The sequence below is a fragment of the Tauraco erythrolophus genome, chromosome 6 (genome assembly GCF_009769465.1).
Source record: "Tauraco erythrolophus isolate bTauEry1 chromosome 6, bTauEry1.pri, whole genome shotgun sequence".
Taxonomy (NCBI): Eukaryota; Metazoa; Chordata; class Aves; order Musophagiformes; family Musophagidae; genus Tauraco; species Tauraco erythrolophus.
The window spans coordinates 33,070,191-33,091,118 of NC_141470.1; the positions used below are offsets into that span (position 1 = coordinate 33,070,191).

Here is a 20,928-nt window from a genome sequence, read left to right on the forward strand (position 1 = left end):
TTTGAATGAGGAGGTTCTTTTGTGTTTTTATCTTATTTACCTTTGGATATCATGTTCAATTGACGTATTTTGTGTAATCAGACTAGAAGTAAAAATCCCAAACATTTAGCTTCAGAATGAACCTCTGCATCAAGTGTTTTCCTCTAATCCTACTACAGTATTTACAGCACTGGAAAGAAAACCCTGCCCAGCATTTCTCTGGAAACAAGAGGGCAGCATTTTTTGAGCTCAGTGAAAAAAAAAACAAAACACCTGAGAGTGGATGATCTCAGTTCTTTCTATTAGAACTGTAATTCCCAGACACAACTAGACAGACAGAGAGAACAGACTGCTTGTCCGGAGTGATGGGCTCTCTTTTCAAAGCAGCATTTAGACAAGCTGATGGAAACAATTTTCTCCGTCCGTATGGTTTTATTGTTGATAATAAGCAAGTAATATCAAGCTACAGATAGGCTAATAAGCATGTCTCTCCTTGAAAAAACACTTTATTGCTAATTAATTAACCCATTAACTAAATGTACAAACATTTCTAAGACTTCATCCAGAATATATATGCAAAGCTTTTACCCATGTATAGGAAATTCAAGTCTCCATGATAGAAATTCCAAATGCTTGGCCATAATCTAAGTGGAAAATGGAAAACATCACGACACTACAGAAGTCTGCGGTTTTCCTTGTGTTTTAAACACTGTGCCTTGATATGAACTGGAGAAGGTTCAGAGAAGGGTAACAAAACATGATTGAGGGGAGCAATATAGTTGAGGTATAGTTGAGGTTTATAAAATAACACAAACTCAAACTTTTTCACCTGGAAGTGAGACCGTTTAATCTCATGACCCTAGTTTTCATTCTGGAAGGCAGCAGACAAAGCCAATAAAAAACGGCTCTTTATGACCAATGTAGTCAAGCTGCAGAACTCCTTGCTGCTGCAGGACTACTGTGAATGATAAAGTTTATTCAGGGTAACAGACAGCTGGATAAAAGCCTAGAAAGTAAGTCCAAAGACTACCAAATACAAATGATACTACCACCAGGTTAAGTAGCCCACTATCTATGCATCGCCAAAGGCTGGCAAAGTACACCTGGAAAGTATCGCTATGCCTTTGCTCTATTCTTACTCTGCCTTCAGTATCTGTTGCTGGCCTTTGCCAAAAGATAGGACTGTAAGTTTTGGGTTGACCTAAGACAACTTCCCTTTGCTGGGAAATGTGATTTTATGTCCAGAAGCAGTGAGTTCAAGGGTTCTGCTTCTTTGTTTTTTTGTTTGTTTTTTTTTTTTTTTTCTTAAATGAACCAAAGCATTGCTGTCAATAGTACAAAATTAATTGTGGGGGATAGAAAGTTAAGTATTTAAGTAAGAATCTCACTTTCTCACACAAGAACACATAGAATGGTTAGGGTTGGAAGGTACCTCAAAGACCATCTAGTTCCAACCCCCCTGCCATGGGCAGGGACACCCTCCACTACACCAGGTTGCCCAAAGCTTCATCCAACCTGGCCTTGAACACTTCCAGGGATGGGGCATCTACACCTTCTCTGGGCAACCTGTTGCAGTGCCTCACCACCCTCTGAGTGAAAAATTTCTTCCTTATATCTAACCTAAATCTGCCCTCTTTCAATTTAAAAACATTAATTTAATTTAACTCTGCCCTCTTTTCAATTTAAAAATTTAAACATCTTTTCTCACATTTCAGTAAGAAGGCCTGAACAACTTGTTCCTCGTTTCTGTCAAAAAAATATACTTTTTATGAAAACAAAAGTTCATTAGCTGTCTTAACATGTGTTTTCTTAGAACATTAGTTGCAAGGTTTTATACTCATCACAATCACAGGACAAACAAATGTTAGAATTCTGTACTAGGAAAAAAATAGTCCAGAAAGTAGCCCCAAAACAACTGACAGGTAGCTTCTTGAAATCCTCCCTTTGCTCCTCCTGCCCTTACATGTGGTGCTACTGTGTAGAGGAAAAACAAAACAAAACAACACAACAAAAAACCACACCGTTTTCCTTCTAATTCTAAATGCACTATGTTTAGAGACAAAATATTTTATTTCAATAATCACAGATTTTTAATATTTTTTTTCCCAGTACCAGCAAACTTTGAAACATTTTTAATGTTATTAATGATCTTATTTATGTATTTCAGCCAGTATTCTAATTTCACTCCAGAGGGTCCAGATTTCAAAGTTGCCCTTGGACACAACCAAGCAGCAAGAGCTGAAAGCACATATACTTTACGACACAAGTGAGAAAGCACACCGATACTGAACTGAAGCCAGCCTTGCTCTGTCCAGCTACCTACTACATCTATGCCTCCAATAAAGACGCATCTTAATCCAACAGAGTTCCTTCTTTTAAGAAACAGAGGCCAGAAGAGATCCTGTTAACTCAAACAGCTCAGAAATTGTCTTTTCAGGCACTGAAGTTAAGAGAAGCAAGAACATCATACAAAAAACCATGACTGCCACGTAAAACTCAATTAACAAGTTCCTTTAATAAGCTTTTCCCATGTATAGTTATCTTTTTTGTTCAAAGTTTCATTTTATTTCAAGGTCAAATTCGTGTAACTTTCACAAATTTGTTCTTGTGCTGGCTTCCTCCCTGCTCTTTTTTAGCACTAGCATTACCACGTATCTCAGTGCTTATAAACATCTAGACTTAAGACTTCTAATTACAAGGCCTCCTATCAAATACACCTGTTGAAATACACCTTTAAACAGTCACCTTGCAAATATATCTTTTGCAATATAAGAGTAGCATTTATCTCCTATAAGTATAGGCATCTCCATGTGAGTTAGCTGTGTATGAGCTTTCTGTAGTGAATTGAGGGAAGTAAGACTGCAATATGTATTATCCTGTAAGTTCATTTCTCTACACTGAGTACAAAGGGAGTCTGCAACAAACAGCTCAGATATAAAATAGAGGAGCTGAATCCAACCTTGGTAACTACTGTTATAAAGTTATTTTGCCAATATCTGTACCATTTTTCTAACGTCCACTAAAATATTTCTATCAGTACTTTCACATTTAGAAGTCCAGACTCCAGGCCAGAGTATTATTCACCAATAGTTTCACCACTGCTCTGTAAAAGGTCAGATAATATGTTGATTTCACCCTGGTATTTCCTTTACGTACAAATGTTCAGCCATTTGCGTTCATCAATGTACTTATACAAGACTTATCCATAAAAGTTACAGGCAAAATATTTTACACTAACTAGATTAAGATATTTTAAACATTTTGGACCATGTTAGTAATATTGCAGCTCACTGATACCTCCCCTGTACACTGCTAAAATTTGAGATTCATCTATCATTCAAGTAACCGTATCGGTAAAGAATGAGCTATTACTTCCATATAAATAAAGATTGCAGTCAAGCCGGCATCAGCATCTTACCAAATTACCTTGGAGAAATTAAAATGGACTATATCAATGCAATGGCTTTGGTTGTCTTTTTTTTATAAGACACAAAAGACTAACAGTGCGGGATTTTTTTTTATGACAAGACCTACTTTTCATTAAATCATGCTGACTGACATCATTAATGATTTTTAACTAGCAGCTCTTTGTTGATATGGTCCCAAATTACCTACTTTGTTATTTCAAATTGGAATGAAAACAAACTAAAGGATTACAATTCTCCGGGTCATCACTTTTTATTCTTTACAAGCTCTAGGACTACTTCAGTAGTTCTCCAATTCTGTCAAATTCTCCTGGTTTGAGATCTTTAAGTTATTGTTGCTGAATCAGAATTCTTTGCTTCATACTATAAAACTACTGAAGGCCTGCTGACTTGACAAGCTGATCCCACTGAAACTGTCTTTCATCATTGCTTATTCATTCATAACATCAAAGATATTATAAGATAACTTCCTCTTCAAACAAGTAAGTTTCCGCATCATTACCTGCTTCATACTATCATCACAACTTTCAGTTACAACTGACTTCCTTGATTTTTTTTTCCCTGTTATGCTGCTTTAACTTTTAGAGTAATCTGGAAGAGACAGGATAGTGATGAAGTTTGTCTGGGGGATGACAATACACTGGGTGGTCAACAAAATGTGTTTAGTATTTGTAGAACTGTGGTGTTTAGGCGTATCAGATGAGGCTTCTGAAGTACACCTCTTTTCAGACAAGAATCTTGGGTAGGAACAATGCCCTGGCTCATGCCTGCTGGACTGAACATGAGCACAGTGAATTTAAAATCCAGTTTTAGGGCTTAAGGAAAAAAATCACAGCTTCTTCTACTCCTTCAAACCCACTGCATGCACATACTGACACTTTTATATGTGGTTACCCCTCACCAATGTCCTTAGGACTAAGTTATATCAATTTTATCTAATTCATCTTAATTGCAACTAGAAAGAAATGGAGATATAATGGTGATTGGCATTGTAGTAGCATGAAGGTGTGGTTTCCCTTAAGGATAAACCAAACTAATAAATTGCTGTTGCTTAAGGGCTGAAATCCCACTCTAACCTCCTTCTTCTTCTACTGTTCGCTCCCTTTGCTTACCTGGCACTAGGCTTTGGCACTTCCCTGACTGCAAGGAAAGCTGATTTGACTCACTAAAGCTGTAGAGAAATAACCAAGCAATAAGAAGTAAATTTATTGTGATGGTAAAACTTCTGCTTGGTTAGTAAACTGAACTAGCTTATCAAGTTTTCAGAAAACAAGAGAACTGGGACAAGGAAGGGGGAGGAATAAAGTCTTCCCCTTTTAGTGCTGAAATGCTGTTAAATCAGGTCAGCTGTAACATGAAACTGCACCTTTAGTTGCTCATTACAAAACTCACCCAAGTGATAAGGAATCAAATTGCTCTGGAGAGAGACAGATGGGAATGTAATGGCAGGCAAAAGTCTCTAATCTCAGGCTCTCCCCTCCAAACATACCTCATCCTATATTGTGCATCTGGCTTACTGTTGTCAGGAAACCAGTTTTCCTCACTCCTTTCTCTCCACAGGACGTGGATCAGCACTCAAAAACCATGCTGCAAAGGCTACCTCTCTGCCCTAGGAAGACTGCAGAAAGAAGAAACTATGGAAAGCCTGACAAGAGCCACCCACCCAAGGGAGAATGCAAGGAAGAGGCGGCAAGAGATGTACATATTTCGAGGCTAGGGAAAAATGGGAGATGAGATTATTACCTGTTACACACAGTTAACAAGTTGCAAGTTTTTTTGAACTGACCATCCACTTATTTTAACCAGGCACCCCTGTTGCTTTAATCTGTAGGAAACAAGCTCTTTTGAGCTGCTTTCACTAAAGAGATGAAAGCCAATCCTCATCATTGGTAGCTAAGGAACAAGCACTCTTCAGGTCTGTCATTAGATCAGTTCTATCCGTCAGGAAATACCACGGCAAGGCACGCAACCCTGCAAACAGAACTCTTATGCTTTAAAGAACTTTTTGGTTTGCACTCCTTTTTAATCAATTTTAGAATCAGGAAGAACAGACAGGATGATCTGCATCTCCCACTGCCAGCATCATTTCGGTGAGGGGGGTGGCATCTGGGTAATATTTGTGTGTTGCTTGTTTCTATAGTTCAAAAAGCTTTGACTTGATTTTTTTTTTTTTTATTTCCCCAGCATATCTCCAATGGAAATTATAATCCTTGGTTTTAGTAGAACCACATAAGAGAATTGTACTGTTTTTCACATACATTTTTGTCATTTTAACGTGTGTGTGTATATCTATAAAGTTAGGTATATACAGTGAGAGCTTCTTTCTGCAGAATTTGACAAATTAGAATTTTCTTTCTAGAATGATGGCTATAATGAAAATAGTGAAGGAGGAAGATAGATTTTTATTTTTATTTAGATGATATTTTTGACTTAAAATAAATCAAAACCCCCCCATGTTTTGAAACAGATGAGTAAGATATTAAAATGTCCAAAGATTACTGTAAAAGCTAACTTTCCAAGCTGCGCACACCATTAAATCCTTGGTACATCGAGTCTTGATGCGGAAGGAAGAAAGTTCTTGTAATTTAACATTTTATTTTCTTTTTTAATCTTTCAAGTGCCAACCCCTGCGCACTCCCATGGATACCAAAACTGTGTTTCAAGACACTTATAATTTGCAGCTATTGCTAATTGTTATGTACATCAGTACTAAAATCATCCACCTTTTTTTACTCCAACACTGTGAAACACACTATAAAACATAGCATGTACTGATCAGCAAAGTATACCATGTTTAAGCACTGACGATTAATAAAAAATAATTCTTGCAAATACTATTACACATCAACTGAATCTTCTATGTTGGTAAAACAAAAATCATTAATAAAAGACAAGGAGAAATAAAATTTACCTACCTTTCTGATAGAAGAATTTTCGATAATAATATGCACCAAGGTCTACATGTTCAACAATGTATCTTTTGACTCTGTCTAGATGTAAAATCAGATTCTCCTTGGGAACTTCCAGAACTGCTACTCCGGCATTCGTGCAATGAGTACTCAGAGTTGACTCAAACGAGGCACTTTCACATCCACTGAAGGAACCCGAATTAGATTTGGAAAGGCTGATCTTTCTCTCGCCTTCCCCACCAATCTCATTACGAAAATAAGGACAACTCATCACAAGTTCATTGCTTTTATCATCCCCCTGGTCCATATTGAGACTTCCTTTTGAATTCAGGTCTTCAGTGCTGCCCATTGGAGAATTGAAACTTGCAGAATGAGACAAGGGTCCAGAGACAAGTGATGCTACAGCAGCAGCAGATGCACCTGTGGTTGTGTTCCTTCTTTTAATAACATTATGCCTGTTGATTGCTGCTTCATTTAAATCAAATAAAATACTCTGTACATCATAATGAGCAAAACACTTCGGACAAGTCCAAGGCTTGACGCTATCTTCTGACCTGTTATCTTCAAGATCTGAAGACTTCCCAAGCTCCCCTTCACCTTTGGCATTGCGAAGCTTACGAAAAATGGATGAATCTCCCGTCTCTGATTTTGAGCGTCTCTTGAGTGGCTTCTCCCTTTCCTTAAAGAGTCTCAGATTTTCCCTTTGAGTAATAGGTCCATCTATCACATCTAGAGAGAATCCTGAACCCTTGCTTCCACTGGCAATGAGGAGTTCACTGAGCTTAGTTGTGCCTGCACTTCTCTGATCAGACTTTTCATCTTTATAGCCCTTCAATAAGTCAAAAAAACTTTCCCCTGAAGTTCCCTGCTTATCTATGGAAGATGTGCTGCCATACTCCCTGTGCAGAGATGGTCCAGATTTAAAAGTGGGTGAAATACATTCATCAAAACTATCCACATCAAGCTCACTTATGGTAATGTCACTGTTGCTGCGTTGTCTTATTCTGCGAAGAGCTTTCCTTGGGGAACTGGGATAGCCATCAGGTGTAAGAAACCTCGAGTCTAGATTCTCAGATTGTCTGGTCTTGTTTTTAAGTGTGCTCTGGATGCTCTTTAACATGACAGAATCACTAGCATTCAGGTTAACAGAGCTTCCCTGACTCCCAGGACTGCTTTTAGAAGACATGCTGTCAAGGCAACTTGATGTTTCAATATCTTGACTAGATCTGCTTGTTTCCTTGATGTTCTCCTTCCTCGGGGGCCAGTCAGCAATCCTTGCCCTAACTCCCATTTTAGGGACTCCAGGGGTAGAGGTAACATGATGGGAACTTTCATTACGAGGAGGTCCCACTGGCGCCATGACTGCAGATCCTAAGCTACCATTCTGTGACCTAAAGCGCCTCATATAAAAGTCATCCGAGTGGACTTTTGAGGTGCCATCTGTCCCGACTGATACCCCAGTGGCAACAGCCCTTTCGGTCTGGGACCGCTTCAAGCTGGTCATGATCTTTCAGTATGTTCAACCTTAGTAAGTTCCAAGAGAAAACACAGTCATTTCTGCCTTTTAAATGCACAGTTCTCTTCTGGAGAATAGTCTCCAAAATATACAATGGTTGCATGAGATCTTAATCATGGACGTTTAAGGACACAGTTAAATGCAGGATGTCTAGAAAATTCAGATATTCAGTTGGTTTTGATAAGCATTTAACTTTTGCGTTTTAAGAAGTGGCCATGCTCCAATACATTCAACTTGTTTTAACATCACTTGCACTGCAAAATGTCAGAGTTGTAATCCAATTGCTTACGCTTCTTTTAATCCTAGAACAGAGAAAAGGGAAATAAAAGCATTAATCATTTCATATAGACCTTTCTTTCGTAACTGAAACTATCAAACTAATTATTACAAAGAGTTAATATTTCTAACAAACATGCTTTTAAAACTCATTGATCATCTCAAAAACGCAGAGCTGTGTTATACAGTGTGAAGAGTTTTCTCAATATTGTTGGTTTGCCTTCTGAAAAAAACACTTTTACATTTGGATTCCATACCTAAATACGATTTTTCCTTATGAACTGCTTAGTGATACTTTTTAGTTCGGTTAGTGGACAGTTTTACAAAGCATAAGTAGGCAGCTAATTTCCTTAGCTGAAGGACACATATAGCATACATTTCCTGTAGAGACTACAGAGGAACCAGACCAGGACTCCAAATTTTGTATACAAATGCTTTAAAGAATTTACCATTTACAAGTCATACATCCTTGATTGTGATTAAGTTTTAACAATGCCTATTCAACTTTCCATTAATGTAAATAACTGATATGCTAACAAGAAAAAGGAAGGAAGCTAATTAGCAAAAAGATTACAAAATTATAACAGAGAGAATGGCTGTCAGTAACATTTATTCTGTGTTTTGCACAGCCTTATTTGCAGATTAGCTAGATAGTCCAGCAAGTATGTATTCTCTCTGCCCAGATTTCACAACATATATAAAGACTAAAGCTAAATAGACACATATACTTTTAAACAACCTGACAAGAAAAGTTCCATTTATTTCCCTGGCTAACAAAACATTGTCTGCCACAGCTCCTGTATAATCCAGCTTTACAAAGCCATGGAAATTAAATGCTTTCCCATACATCATTAGTATCAAAGTGATTACAAAGCAGTTAGTATACTACCCTTTGAGGAGCTAAAAAAAGTAATCCACAAATACATCCTTGCTGGTAGAAGACAAAAGCATGAGATTGCCAAGATAAAATCTTGCTTGCTTTGTATTAACACAAAGAAGTTAATAATTTTCAAAGGCTGAACCAATTACACAAAATGTAGCCTTTAAATATTTGCCGAATGTGTGCAGAGAGATGCTGTTGAACCAGCACCGCGTTGACAATACAGTATTGTCTACAAATCAAGGCCTTCTGGTGCTTCCAGGGGAACCGGTACTTTCTGCAGCCTCTTCTCAAAACTATGGAGTACTTTTCTCCGTGCTGATTAAATATCAAGCCAGAGCACTTTCTGCCTCCAAAGGTGGCATGTTTTAACCTCACTTGCCATAGACAACACTCCTTTGAAGCAGCTGCTATTTATATAAAGCCAAACACAAAGTAATACTTAAAATGCAAGCTGATTGCATCATACATTAACAAGAACAGCGCAAGTGATCTAAGGTATTATTGTATCCGCTCAGCCATTTACGTAAGTGCAGTTACTTTCCTTGTAATTCTACTACAATGATACCGCTGAAACAATAGGTTTTTTCTACTTACACAATTAGAACTTTAGAAAGGCAGTCTATCCATTCAGCTGCTGCAAAACTACTGAATTTTCAAATGTAACTGTAACAAATTTGAAACACTCTCCAGTTTAAGAACTGATCAAGCTGGTGAAATAACTTTGTGCACAGATCAAATCAAGGAAGGAAAAATGCGAACACTGTGTGCCATCACGCAACCTTATGTTCTGTCTATGCTTTTTGAAGGCGCCGCAGTAAATATTGTTTATGCAATAAGCTCTGTGAAACGGGAACACTGCATAGCCCTTTCTAAAGGGCTACACAGGCTTGCTTTCATAGGCAGAATGGAAGGAAAACAATGAGAACTGGATTTAAGGCAGGAGGAAGACAAGCTAAAGGGATAGTGAAGGAAGAGCCAAGCTGAGGGTGGAACACAAAACAGGCAGAAGAAGGAGGCCTACAGGAAAGCTGGAAAGGGACTTTTTACAAGGGCGTGTAGTGATAGGACAAGGGGTAATGGCTTTAAATTGAAAGAGGGCAGATTTAGATTAGATATAAGGAAGAAATTTTTCACTCAGAGGGTGGTGAGGCACTGCAACAGGTTGCCCAGAGAAGGTGTAGATGCCCCATCCCTGGAAGTGTTCAAGGCCAGGCTGGATGAAGCTTTGGGCGACCTGGTGTAGTGGAGGGTTTCCCTGCCCGTGGCAGGGGGGTTGGAACTAGATGGTCTTTGAGGTCCCTTCCAACCCTAACCATTCTATGATTCTAAGTGTCCGCTACCACACGCTCCTCTTCACAGCCTGCAATGAATCCCAAGATTTCTGTTCTTCACCATTCCCCTTTCACAAGTATATATTTCCTGCCCCACTCAAGTGTTGGTCCTTCCAGAAATAGACAACCTCCTTGTACAACTTTCTCATTAACTTAAGGGCAGAAGTTCACGCAGCAGCTCTAAAAGGTCCCAAGCTTAGTGTCAACCATATAAGCACCCAAATGCTACCAGTTCCCCTCCATCCCAATTATTTTTTTCCCCTTTAAAGATTTCAAGGACAACAATCCTAAATAATTAAGGAGATATCTGTTATCTATAGATATAAACAAATATGTATATAAAGCTATAAAAAAATTATATATCAAAAAATAAAACTAAGTGGTCTGTGGAACTTGACCTGTCGTATGTACGGTACAGTCATTAGTTAGACAACCACACAGTATATTTTCTAAAGGAAATACTTCCTCTGTTCCTGACTCAGCATTAAGGATGTCGACCTGATGACCAACTGCTTCATGTTCTGCAGGTTTTTGCAAATGTCCTACTTCATCTGCTGTAGCAGCTGGAATACAGCCAATAGATGATTAAGGCAATAGTTGATATACCCTGAAGAACTGAATTTCACCTTTGCCTGTGTCTATTTTTATATGAAATAAATCACTTACTTTTTTTTGAGACTGTACCTACCTGTCTGTTGTTGTTTCCCTAGACCTTCCTTCCCTGATGTCTAATTTGAGATCTAACAGTTGGATCTAAAAGGTTTGATTAGCTCCAACCAAAACAAAGTGAGAACATTGTATTCAATAACATCAAAAACTCCAAAAGTCTAGGTCCCGAGTACACTGATCATCGGATTTAACGGAAAAGAAACAGCAATCTGTACTGTAACATTTTCTCATATTCGTTACTTGCAAAACACGACAGCATCAAAGACAGGGTGAATCATAGTTGATATAAATGACCATCAGTTACCAATAATCAGATGATATTACGAACTTGAAAACCTGTCAAAAGTTAAACACCAAGTAAGAGAATTGCTGATACAAAATATGTAGTCTATTAAAATTGGGTACAACTATAAAATAGGCAGTATGGTACCTACTTCTAAAGACGAGAGCAGTAGCTGCAAAGAGTAATAATTCCAATTTCATTACTATTTCAATACAGAAAAAAACGTAATTCAAAGTAGAGCTATGAATATCTATACAAACAGAACATGTAAGGATAAACTAGCATAACCAGGGAAAGCCTATGCTTCTCCAATTCATCTGAACTTATTGAGGAGGCCAACAAAATATTCAGATGAACAGCTACATACACAAAAAGTCAGAAATGAAAACTACATGCAAAAACTTCTAAAAGAGGTAATTTAAATTTAGTGCTGATTATACCAACTAAAAACCAGTTAAGAGATCAAGCTCGAAAAATCAATGATGTGCTTATCAGACTGCATGCAGTAACTGGTAAAGCAAACTCGTTTTCATTCTTTCCCTTTCTATTTATACCTCTTCCACTACGTTGCTCCCTCCTTCAAAACTGGAATTCCAGTCATAGGACAAAGGACCATTCTGACCAAACTACAAGGTCTTTGGAGATAAATTGCAAGACAGTTTTGCAGGCCTACATCATTCTTAAAAGGCAAGTAAGTCGAGATCTTGATTTATTATTCCTCATGATTGAAGTTAGTCACCAGGAAAATGAAGATGACCAACCAGCCAAGATTTCATCCAGAGGCAGATTACAAAGAAGCAAACACAAGCAGTTGATTAAAAAAAACCATCTCACTCAAATCTGCTCAGGTTAGTAAAAAAATCCAACTACAGCACACTAATCAATCTATCTTGGAATTCAGGCAGTCAAATAAGATAATTCAACATCTCCTTGGACTTGGAGACATGGATTCAATGGATTTGGTGCATAAGGAATTGGCTAAACGGTCACACTCAAAGAGTTGCAGTCAAGGGCCCAATGTCCAAGTAGAGACCAGTGACGAGTGGTGTTCCTCAAGGGTTGGTATTGGGACCGGTGCTGTTTAACATCTTTGTTGGTGACATGAACAGTGGGATTGAGTGTACCCAAGTTTGCTGATGATACCAAGCTGTATGGTGTGGTTGACACGCTGGAAGGAAGGGATGTCATCCAGAGGGACCCTGACAGGCTCAAGAGGTGGGCCCATGTGAATCTCATGAAGTTCAACAAGGTCAAGTGCAAGATCCTGCACATGGGTTGGGGCAATCCCAAGTACAAGCACAGGCTGGGTGGAGAATGGATTGAGAGCAGCCCTGAGGAAAAGAACTTGGAGGTGCTGGTTGATGAGAAGCTCAACATGAGCCAGCAATGTGCGCTTGTGGCCCAGAAAGCCAACCATATCCTGGGCTGCATCCAAAGAAGCGTGGCCAGCAGGTGGAGGGAGGTGATTCTGCACCTCTGCTCTGCTCTCATGAGAGCCCACCTGCAGTACTGTGTTCAGCTCTGGAGTCCCGCACACAAGGAGGACATGGAGTTGTTGAAGTAGGCCATGAAGACGATCCAAGGGCTGGAACACCTTTCCTATCAAGACAGGCTGAGAGAGTTGGGGTTTTTCAGCCCAGAGAAGGTTCTGGGGTGGTCTTATAGCAGCCTACCAGTACGTGAAGGGGGCCTACAGGAAAGCTGGAGAGGGACTTTTTAAAAGGGTGTGTAGTGATAGGACAAGGGACAATGGATTTAAACTTAAAGAGGGTAGATTTAGATTGGATATAAGAAAGAAGTAGTGGCTGCCCCACCTCTGGATGTGTTCAAGGCCAGGTTGGATGAGGCTTTGAGTAACCTGATCTAGTGAAAGGTGTCCCTGCCCATGGCATGAGGGGTGGAACTAGATGATCTTTAAGGTCGCTTCCAACACAAATTGTTCTATGATTCTCTGATTCTACACTTGTTCAGATGAATGGAATAAAGGAGATCAAGCCTTATTCATCAATTCAGAGACCTTCTATTACAGTTTTTCCTAAATTTAATTTATGTGGGATTGTGCTCTTTTTCCTTAAAAAGTAGTGACTTTACCCTCAACTGAGTCTTACTTGAAGAGACTTAATTACTCTGTTATCTGCTGGGAACATGCTGTGATTTCAGACTGTATGATCATAGGATTACGTATGCTAATGATCCTAATACTCTAATGTTGACAGAGATTGATTTGGAGGCAGCAAATTATTTATGATTCCTAATATTTCAGAGGAAAGACTTCATATTTCACCATCAGCTCTCATTAAAAAGTGTCATTTTATAATTAAAATTTGGGAAGGAGGGAATCAGTTTTCAAATTCTAGAAAAGTCTCCCTTTTGCCAAGCCTCCGTAACCCCTCTCTCTCAATCCTCCAGTCAAAACAATAAAACCTAATAGATGGTGGCAAATGCAACATATTACCAGGGATATTTTACAATACCAAAAACTGTCAGATTAGGAGTAATTAATAGCATTTATAGCCGTAACAGCATTTTACAGCAGGTAGTTTTTAAAAAACAAATGAAATAATGTCTATTCCACAGAGTTTATTGAAGTTTAGCCAACTTAGGAAACTCAGTGCAACACACTCACACGTTACTGACAGTAACCGTTGTTAACTTTTACTTGTAGAAGAACTGGCATTGTCATAAAACCTGAAAACTAGCAGCTCTTCTGAAACCAGAAATATAGGAACAACGAAAAATATTTTATGTATGAAAGCTTCACCTATTTGCCACAAATTCTTATCTGAATTATAATACAGATTAAATCCCAGGGGAACATTCATTTATCAGCCAATTAAGTTTTTATATGTACAAAATAATGTCCAATTTCATAAAATAAATCCTTCAGAGAAGAAAAACTCAATTTAATCTTTATAAATACTTGGATTTGTGGGTACTTATTATTAACTTTCTCCTTTTTTTCCCCAGGATTACTTTCATCATTATAACTGAAGGAAAGTTAAAAGGTTCATCTTTTAGAGGAAGTTTTCATCAACTGAAAGGTTATGTGAAGAATAAGTGGCGCTTAATATTTTACTAGCTTATCAGTTTTATTTTTGTTTCACTTAGAGGAATTGTTAGTTTTATGTTAACTGAATTTGTGACAATTGTCATCTCTGCATAGGATGAAAGATAGATTCTCTACAACTTTTCTTTCTTCTTCCCTCATCTCCCCAGTTTATGTTTTCTACAAAATTTGCCGCTGATCTACATGTCAGCAAGTCTGTGTTTCTGCCTTTTTCTCTGAGTGTTTCCTTGCTCCCTAACCCTTGGAAGAGAGCCTTTGCTCTAAGGAAACAGATTGCCATCTGTTGTCATATACACAACGATCACCTGCACTGATCTGCTGAGATTTGTTAGTGCTTTATTCTTAGCTTCATTCACTGCTGAAGTAGGTCATGCTAAAATATATGAACTTTGGCAAGATTACATTGATTTTTAAGAAGTAACAGTAATTAATATGATTACTACCATCAGTTTCTGCACTCTTGCAGTATGTCTTTCTACAGGCAAACACAAGTTTGCCCTGCCACATGCTGAAACAACTGGAAGGTGTGCAGTTGCTGGAGAAGGGTGCTGAGGTTGAGCTCACACACTGTGGCACTCAGCAGAATTTGCTTGCTCAGCTGTCAAGCCCTGCTAACCACAGTCATAAATCGTCAGTCGGCTCAGAGCACACCGAACCAGCTGGCCTCCCTGTGCAGAAGACCATGAAGTCACAATCAATAATCATACTCACTTGCAGTCAGTGGTAAAATGTTCATGTCATAACAGGATGGTAAATGAAGCATAACAAAAGCTATCGAAGTGAGACATATATAGGAATGCAGAGGATGGTAATCTTCTACCTGTGCATTTCAGTACATCTTGTTCCATTATGACCTCCCACTCAAGAGTCTGCATGCAAATAATAGAATATCTCAAGTCAGAATTGTGTCCTCTGTTTTCACGTCAATTTTGTAACCATTAATCAAGACAAGGATATCACAATACTCAAGTGTACAAGTAACTGTTGCTGAAGCAAACTCTTTAAAACTCTTTTTCACTGAGACAGAGAGGGAAAGAGAGAAAAGGCACTGCATGTGGTCATTCCCACTTCAACTTTCATGTTGCATTTTGCTACCAGCGTCACTCGTTTAGTTCATTAAACACAGAACCCCTTTCCTGGAAGATAACTTACAAGATCTGAAAAAAAAAAAACCCCACAGACAAGTCTTACTGTGTACTATACTGTAGCCTATTCCTGGAATTAGATTATTAACAACAATAGTTTATTTTTCATAGCAGCACTTGCTGTCTAGGAAGCAACTCTAAACCAGTGCCAAAACACAAGAGCAAAATATTCTAGCTCCCAGATACCATTTCTCAAGAACGTAAACTTTTAGCAGCTATAAAAGAGTTCCACTTACATCCCCCCCACCCCTTTTTTTTTTTAAAGAGATGTTTCTCTTCTGTGTTTCTTTTCCAGTTTCTAGCTGTTGACATCTTTCATCCCTGGGTAATGGTTCCAGAAACAGAAAGACTGCTCTCTGATATATGGTCTCTTGTAAGAGTTACTTATCTGTAAAGTGCTTGAGTTAATCAACGACTAACTGCTGATGCTACAAGGCTCTGACCTAAGAATAGTCACAAACCAAAACCAAACACAAAAAAAAACCCAGACCAAGAAACAAACGCCTAAGGAAACGGGCTGATACTTGCTGGTATGGGTACAGTTCAGCGGAACTGCTGTACATTACAGTAAGCACCACGGACGTGCTTTCCTGAGGTTTGCATCCTTGCTCATACTTCCACAGCAGAAAGACTCATATGCTGCACTCCTCCGCCAGCCTGGCCACAGGCCTGTTTCCAGCTTAACTTTGGTACCAATATGAAGACAGAGCTCAGCCAGTGGTCTCCGTGCTGCACCACCGGCTACATTCCTGCTGGCCACACTTGGCACACCAGTGCCAGCAGTCATCACCACATGTCTCATGACATCCCGCAAACAACAGAGTTGAGTGAAAGACGTCAGTTTGGAAGAGAGAGAAAGAGGATGTTTGAACTCTAAACTTCCCAGTTGCTTTTAATTAGTCTGCAGTGCAACTCAAAGGTAATTTTTTTGTATGATAGGTGTTAGACTGTGTCACTAATTTGATAATAGTAAAAAAAAATAGTTTGTATTGTAAAAAAATACAAACACATCATGTAGCCAGTGTTTAAAATATTTTTCCCAACACAGTTTTATTCCTTTGCTCTGTCACTGCAGTTGCTTTCTCCCTACTAAACTCATGATTTGGCAAAACAATTGTAAGGCTCTACTCTGCCATCTTCATGAAAAGTCATCCAGCTCCCAAACCTCCACAGAGTACCTTTTCGCCATAGGTTGATTGATCAGTGTCACATGTTTAAGGGAGAAACAAAAGCAGCTTTTCAGAAGTGAATGTTAAATTTTACCTAAAATCAATAGGCTTTATTCCCAGAACCCCCGTACTAACCATCTAGAGAGTGTTTCTTACTCACACACATGCCCGAACATGCTCCTGCAACTATTGCTCCTGCTTTTTAAGTCTTACTGCAGCACTGGAGAGGAGGATCAGAAGCAGGGAGATTATTACAAGATGCCCACGTCAGGTGTTCCTGACTCCTGCATCTCCATCACTCCTTCACTCATACCCCAGGCCTCCTAGCAGCCAGTCCCACACTCTCCCTTCACTCTAAGCCCATCTATGGGCACTCTAAGCCCATCTATGGGCACTCTCAAGCTACTGCCCTTCAAATCCTTCCTTCTCAATCCAGAGACACTTCTGCCACACAGCCTGTTTGGCCACGATCTCCAGAGCAGAACAAACGCTGTTGGATTTGAATTTCACATCTCACTTTGCTCCCTCGATAAAAGTCACTCAAAAGACAGCTGAGCATCTCATCAAGCAACAGATCATTTTTTCAAGCTTCCAAATAACTAATATGTGTTCGATGAATTTGCTTCTTATCCACTGACCCGAAAGGACTAAGCAGATTGTTACTCAAGTCTATTACAGTTTCTGTAGATTAAAGAAAAAAAAAAACCCCAACCCAAACCAGGAAACAACTGGAAGTTACAGAGATAAAAGTACTATGTTTGTAAAGTGAAAAACACATTCAAGCTATTACTGAAATACAGTATTTTCAAAGCATACGGCTTAAAAAAGGTTCCCCTCATATAACCTAATTAAAAAACATCCACTGGTCTATCTGAATGGTATTGTTTTATGATAGCAAGGTGTTTTGTGTTTGTGTGTAGGGATATCTATCATGCATATGTTTGTACACATATATCTACATATATTTACACACAATACAATGCTATCTTTCAAAAGTTAAGTTTGAGTACACTAGAGACAAAAGTACATAAATATAAGATAAGCAAACATTGTAATTAATCCATTAATTGCAATGTAATTTAAACAATTGTTCTCAAATCTACAAATGGTTTACACACTTAATGAAACTGTATTCACTACTGCTATATGAAGAAAAGCAAACAAATTTAAACCTCACACCACTAAGTTTTTATCAGATGTTTCTACAGGAAACTCTGAATTACAGAACTGAATAACCTGGCATAGGCTCCAGAGCAAAAATGTATTAGGTATTCATAGTATTCGAACTTTGGTCAGGTAAAGACAGTGTGAAAACAATGATACCAAAAATCATAGTCCAGACTGTAAAGTCATACAAGGGCTACAGAGAGTAAGAGATCCTTTTAACAGTTCGTATGTTCGAACAGGTAAGAAAGGATATATAAATTAATTTGAGAAAATTATCAAATAATCCTTGCAAGAAGTACAGTGGCTTCTGTTTCAAGTAACTGCCACATACAGTCAAGCATGCAACACCAAGAAAGGAAGTCAACTAAAAACCTTAAAGGAAGATACAGACTTGTAAGCAAAACTTAAGCAGTGTTTCGGAGTTGTTTTAGTTTGGGGTTTTTGTTTTGTTTTATTTTTAATCCTCCACTATAAATCTTTTTGGAAAAAAACCTGAAAAATCTATAATATTCTTTTCAACAATATGCCAAATTACTTTTTTTAAATGACAAGTTTTGTATTATTATACTTTTAAGCCCTCAAAAGAATATTGGCATATCAGTGTAAAGAACTTGATTTAAAAGTGTAGAATAAAAAACCCAAAAGAATTAAAATCCCCTTCATAATACAAGTAGGATAAAAGACAGGGCTTAAAGGAAAAAAAGTTCTGTCTTCTTATTTAGATAACAATCTTAAAAGATAAAAGCAAAAACTGGTAAGTAACAGATTTTATATGAAAGCAAGAATAATTTCCAGCAGCTCTTCACTTTCTCATGTTTTCCATGCTTTCCTTTTTTTGTCTTAGACCATCAGCTTCATACTTTGATTGCAAGCATTCAACTCACAGACATGCAATCCCATTTACAAGCCAGACTCTGGTGTCCTTTCACTGGAACACTGAAAGGAGCTTCAAAATTACTTACATATTAACTTAGAAAGGATTCTAAATCACTACCACTAGCAAACATCTAGACCAGTATTGTACTAATGTTGATGGAATGTTCACTGTATGGTGAATCTCTCCAATATACTCCACCCCAAAGAGCGAAACTGAACGTGGGGCGCAATCTTCTTTCTGGAACCATGCTTTGTGTTTTCTGAAGACTACTTCATGCACAAGTGCAAATAAAAACTAGAACCAGAAAAAATAACATTTTTCTTCAGACAATTAAATTGTTTATGTAGAAGGCATGGCAACCAATTCAGTAAGTCACTACGTATTGTTTGCGTGGTGCTTATGGCAACTCCTCTCAATCCTCTGATATAATGGATATTCCTAAAATAAAATGTTGTGATCTTTGTCCGAGGAATGTATTTATTTATTCGCTGTGTTTGGTTTTATTCAGAGTTAAGCACGAGGATCATCTCACAGACCAAAAAGGAAAGCCATCTTTTGCTACCATTTGACACACATGCTGTGTATATCTAAACTTATGAGGCACCATAAATCTAATAGAAACAAAAGCTTTTAGGCTTCGAACTCTTATGTAACATAAGCAGGCATGACAGAGATCCCTGGGGATAACTCACTTTGCTATTTTTGAAAAAACACATATAAAGAGCTTTTCGTCCTTTGACAACCACATGTATTACATATTTATTTTCCAAAATACCATCTTTATGGCTATAAAGGAAAAAAACAGCTCAGCCTCCACATAGGACTCTATATAGCTTTTCTTGTTCATTTTCCTGTAGATACATCCAACATCCTTTAAAATTAAGACTAAAAGAAACACTGTTTTAAGCAAGCATTCACCAATTTTTGGGGTATGAAAATCTATCAGAAAAATATAGATGGGATCTGTAAACAATTGAAATGAATTTCTGAGCACTAGGCATCTGCTAACAAATATGAGTGTGTTAGAGCCGTTAATGGTATCACCTTAGAAACTGAAAGGGATGTCTGAAGTTTTCCATGTGAAATGCAAAAGACTGATGGATAAACCAGTAAACAGCTCTAACGACCTAGCAGGGAACAGAGCACAACTACACAAGCCTTGCACTTTGCTAAATGAATGAATACCCCAATAGCACTCTCCTTTTGCATACAGGAATGTACACAAGACAAAAGCCAGACTGGTTGTATATAAATTATTATTCTACATCTAAAATGTTTCAAGTCCTAATACGGGTGAATAAAAGAATGTGGAAAGAGAAAAAAGTTACCTGCCAAAATAATGCAGTTACTCAGCAGAAATCTGCATGCTGCATAATTGCAACATTTATGGTTTAGAAAATTATAAAGCTAGATATAAATACTTTGGTTGATTCATTTCTTGTGAGCACTGTGCTATGAGTGGGTGTTCAGGTTGGATTTCAGAAGACTTAAATAGTGGAAGAACTCTTTACATGTGGAAAAATCAAGAAAGGATTTTTCATTATTTAGAAATTCTCTCATGTAGGTATCTCAGCAGTGATCAACAGGTGGATGCTACCCTTTGGTTTGATGACATAGGAACATTACGTTCTATACTTCTAGCACACACTACAAAATGAAAACAATTGAAAACATCCAGATAGGCAGTACTTAAATTTTAAAGATAGCTATATGAGTAACCCACGAAAGGTACAGAGTTATGTCCGGTAACTACAGAGGGAAAATAATACCTAGCTGGTCACATACATCAACTCTTAAGGAGTGACTGTGAAAATCTGTGCACAACCCTTTTGTAAAGCGACCTACACCAAACTGCAATACCAGCATGAAGCAACATTAAGTAATTCTGGTCACGAATTCACACAGTCAAGCTGGCAAAGCAGGATACAAACTGAAAAGAGCAAGCAAGGTGGCACTGACACCTAAAAAATACACTTTGCAATTTAAATAAGAATCAGTCTATTACAAGCACACATATGCCAGCCATACTGGCACTTCATCCAGACATCTTTAAACATAAGAGGCAAATTTAGGTGGATGGTAGGATGTTACTAGTTATCTCAAAGTTTACTTAAACTTGTGCGTGTCTGACCTGTCCATGCCAGTACACTCCAGGTTTCACAACACTACAGATGTCTTACCAACTGCCCTTCCAGTCCAAGACCAGTGAATTTATTCTTTAGAAGATTTATT

The 20,928-nt window shown here is 38.1% G+C and overlaps 1 protein-coding gene across 1 annotated transcript in view; it reads right to left on the minus strand.

The window, feature by feature from the left end:
• The window catches only part of SIPA1L1 (signal induced proliferation associated 1 like 1), a 77,455-nt gene extending 69,638 nt beyond the window's left edge, over positions 1-7,817 (minus strand). The window contains exon 1 of the mRNA XM_009978920.2: positions 6,320-7,817. Coding sequence (XP_009977222.1) covers positions 6,320-7,817 — 1,498 coding nt within the window. The remainder of the gene's footprint in view (positions 1-6,319) is intronic.
• Between the last annotated feature and the right edge of the window lie 13,111 nt (positions 7,818-20,928).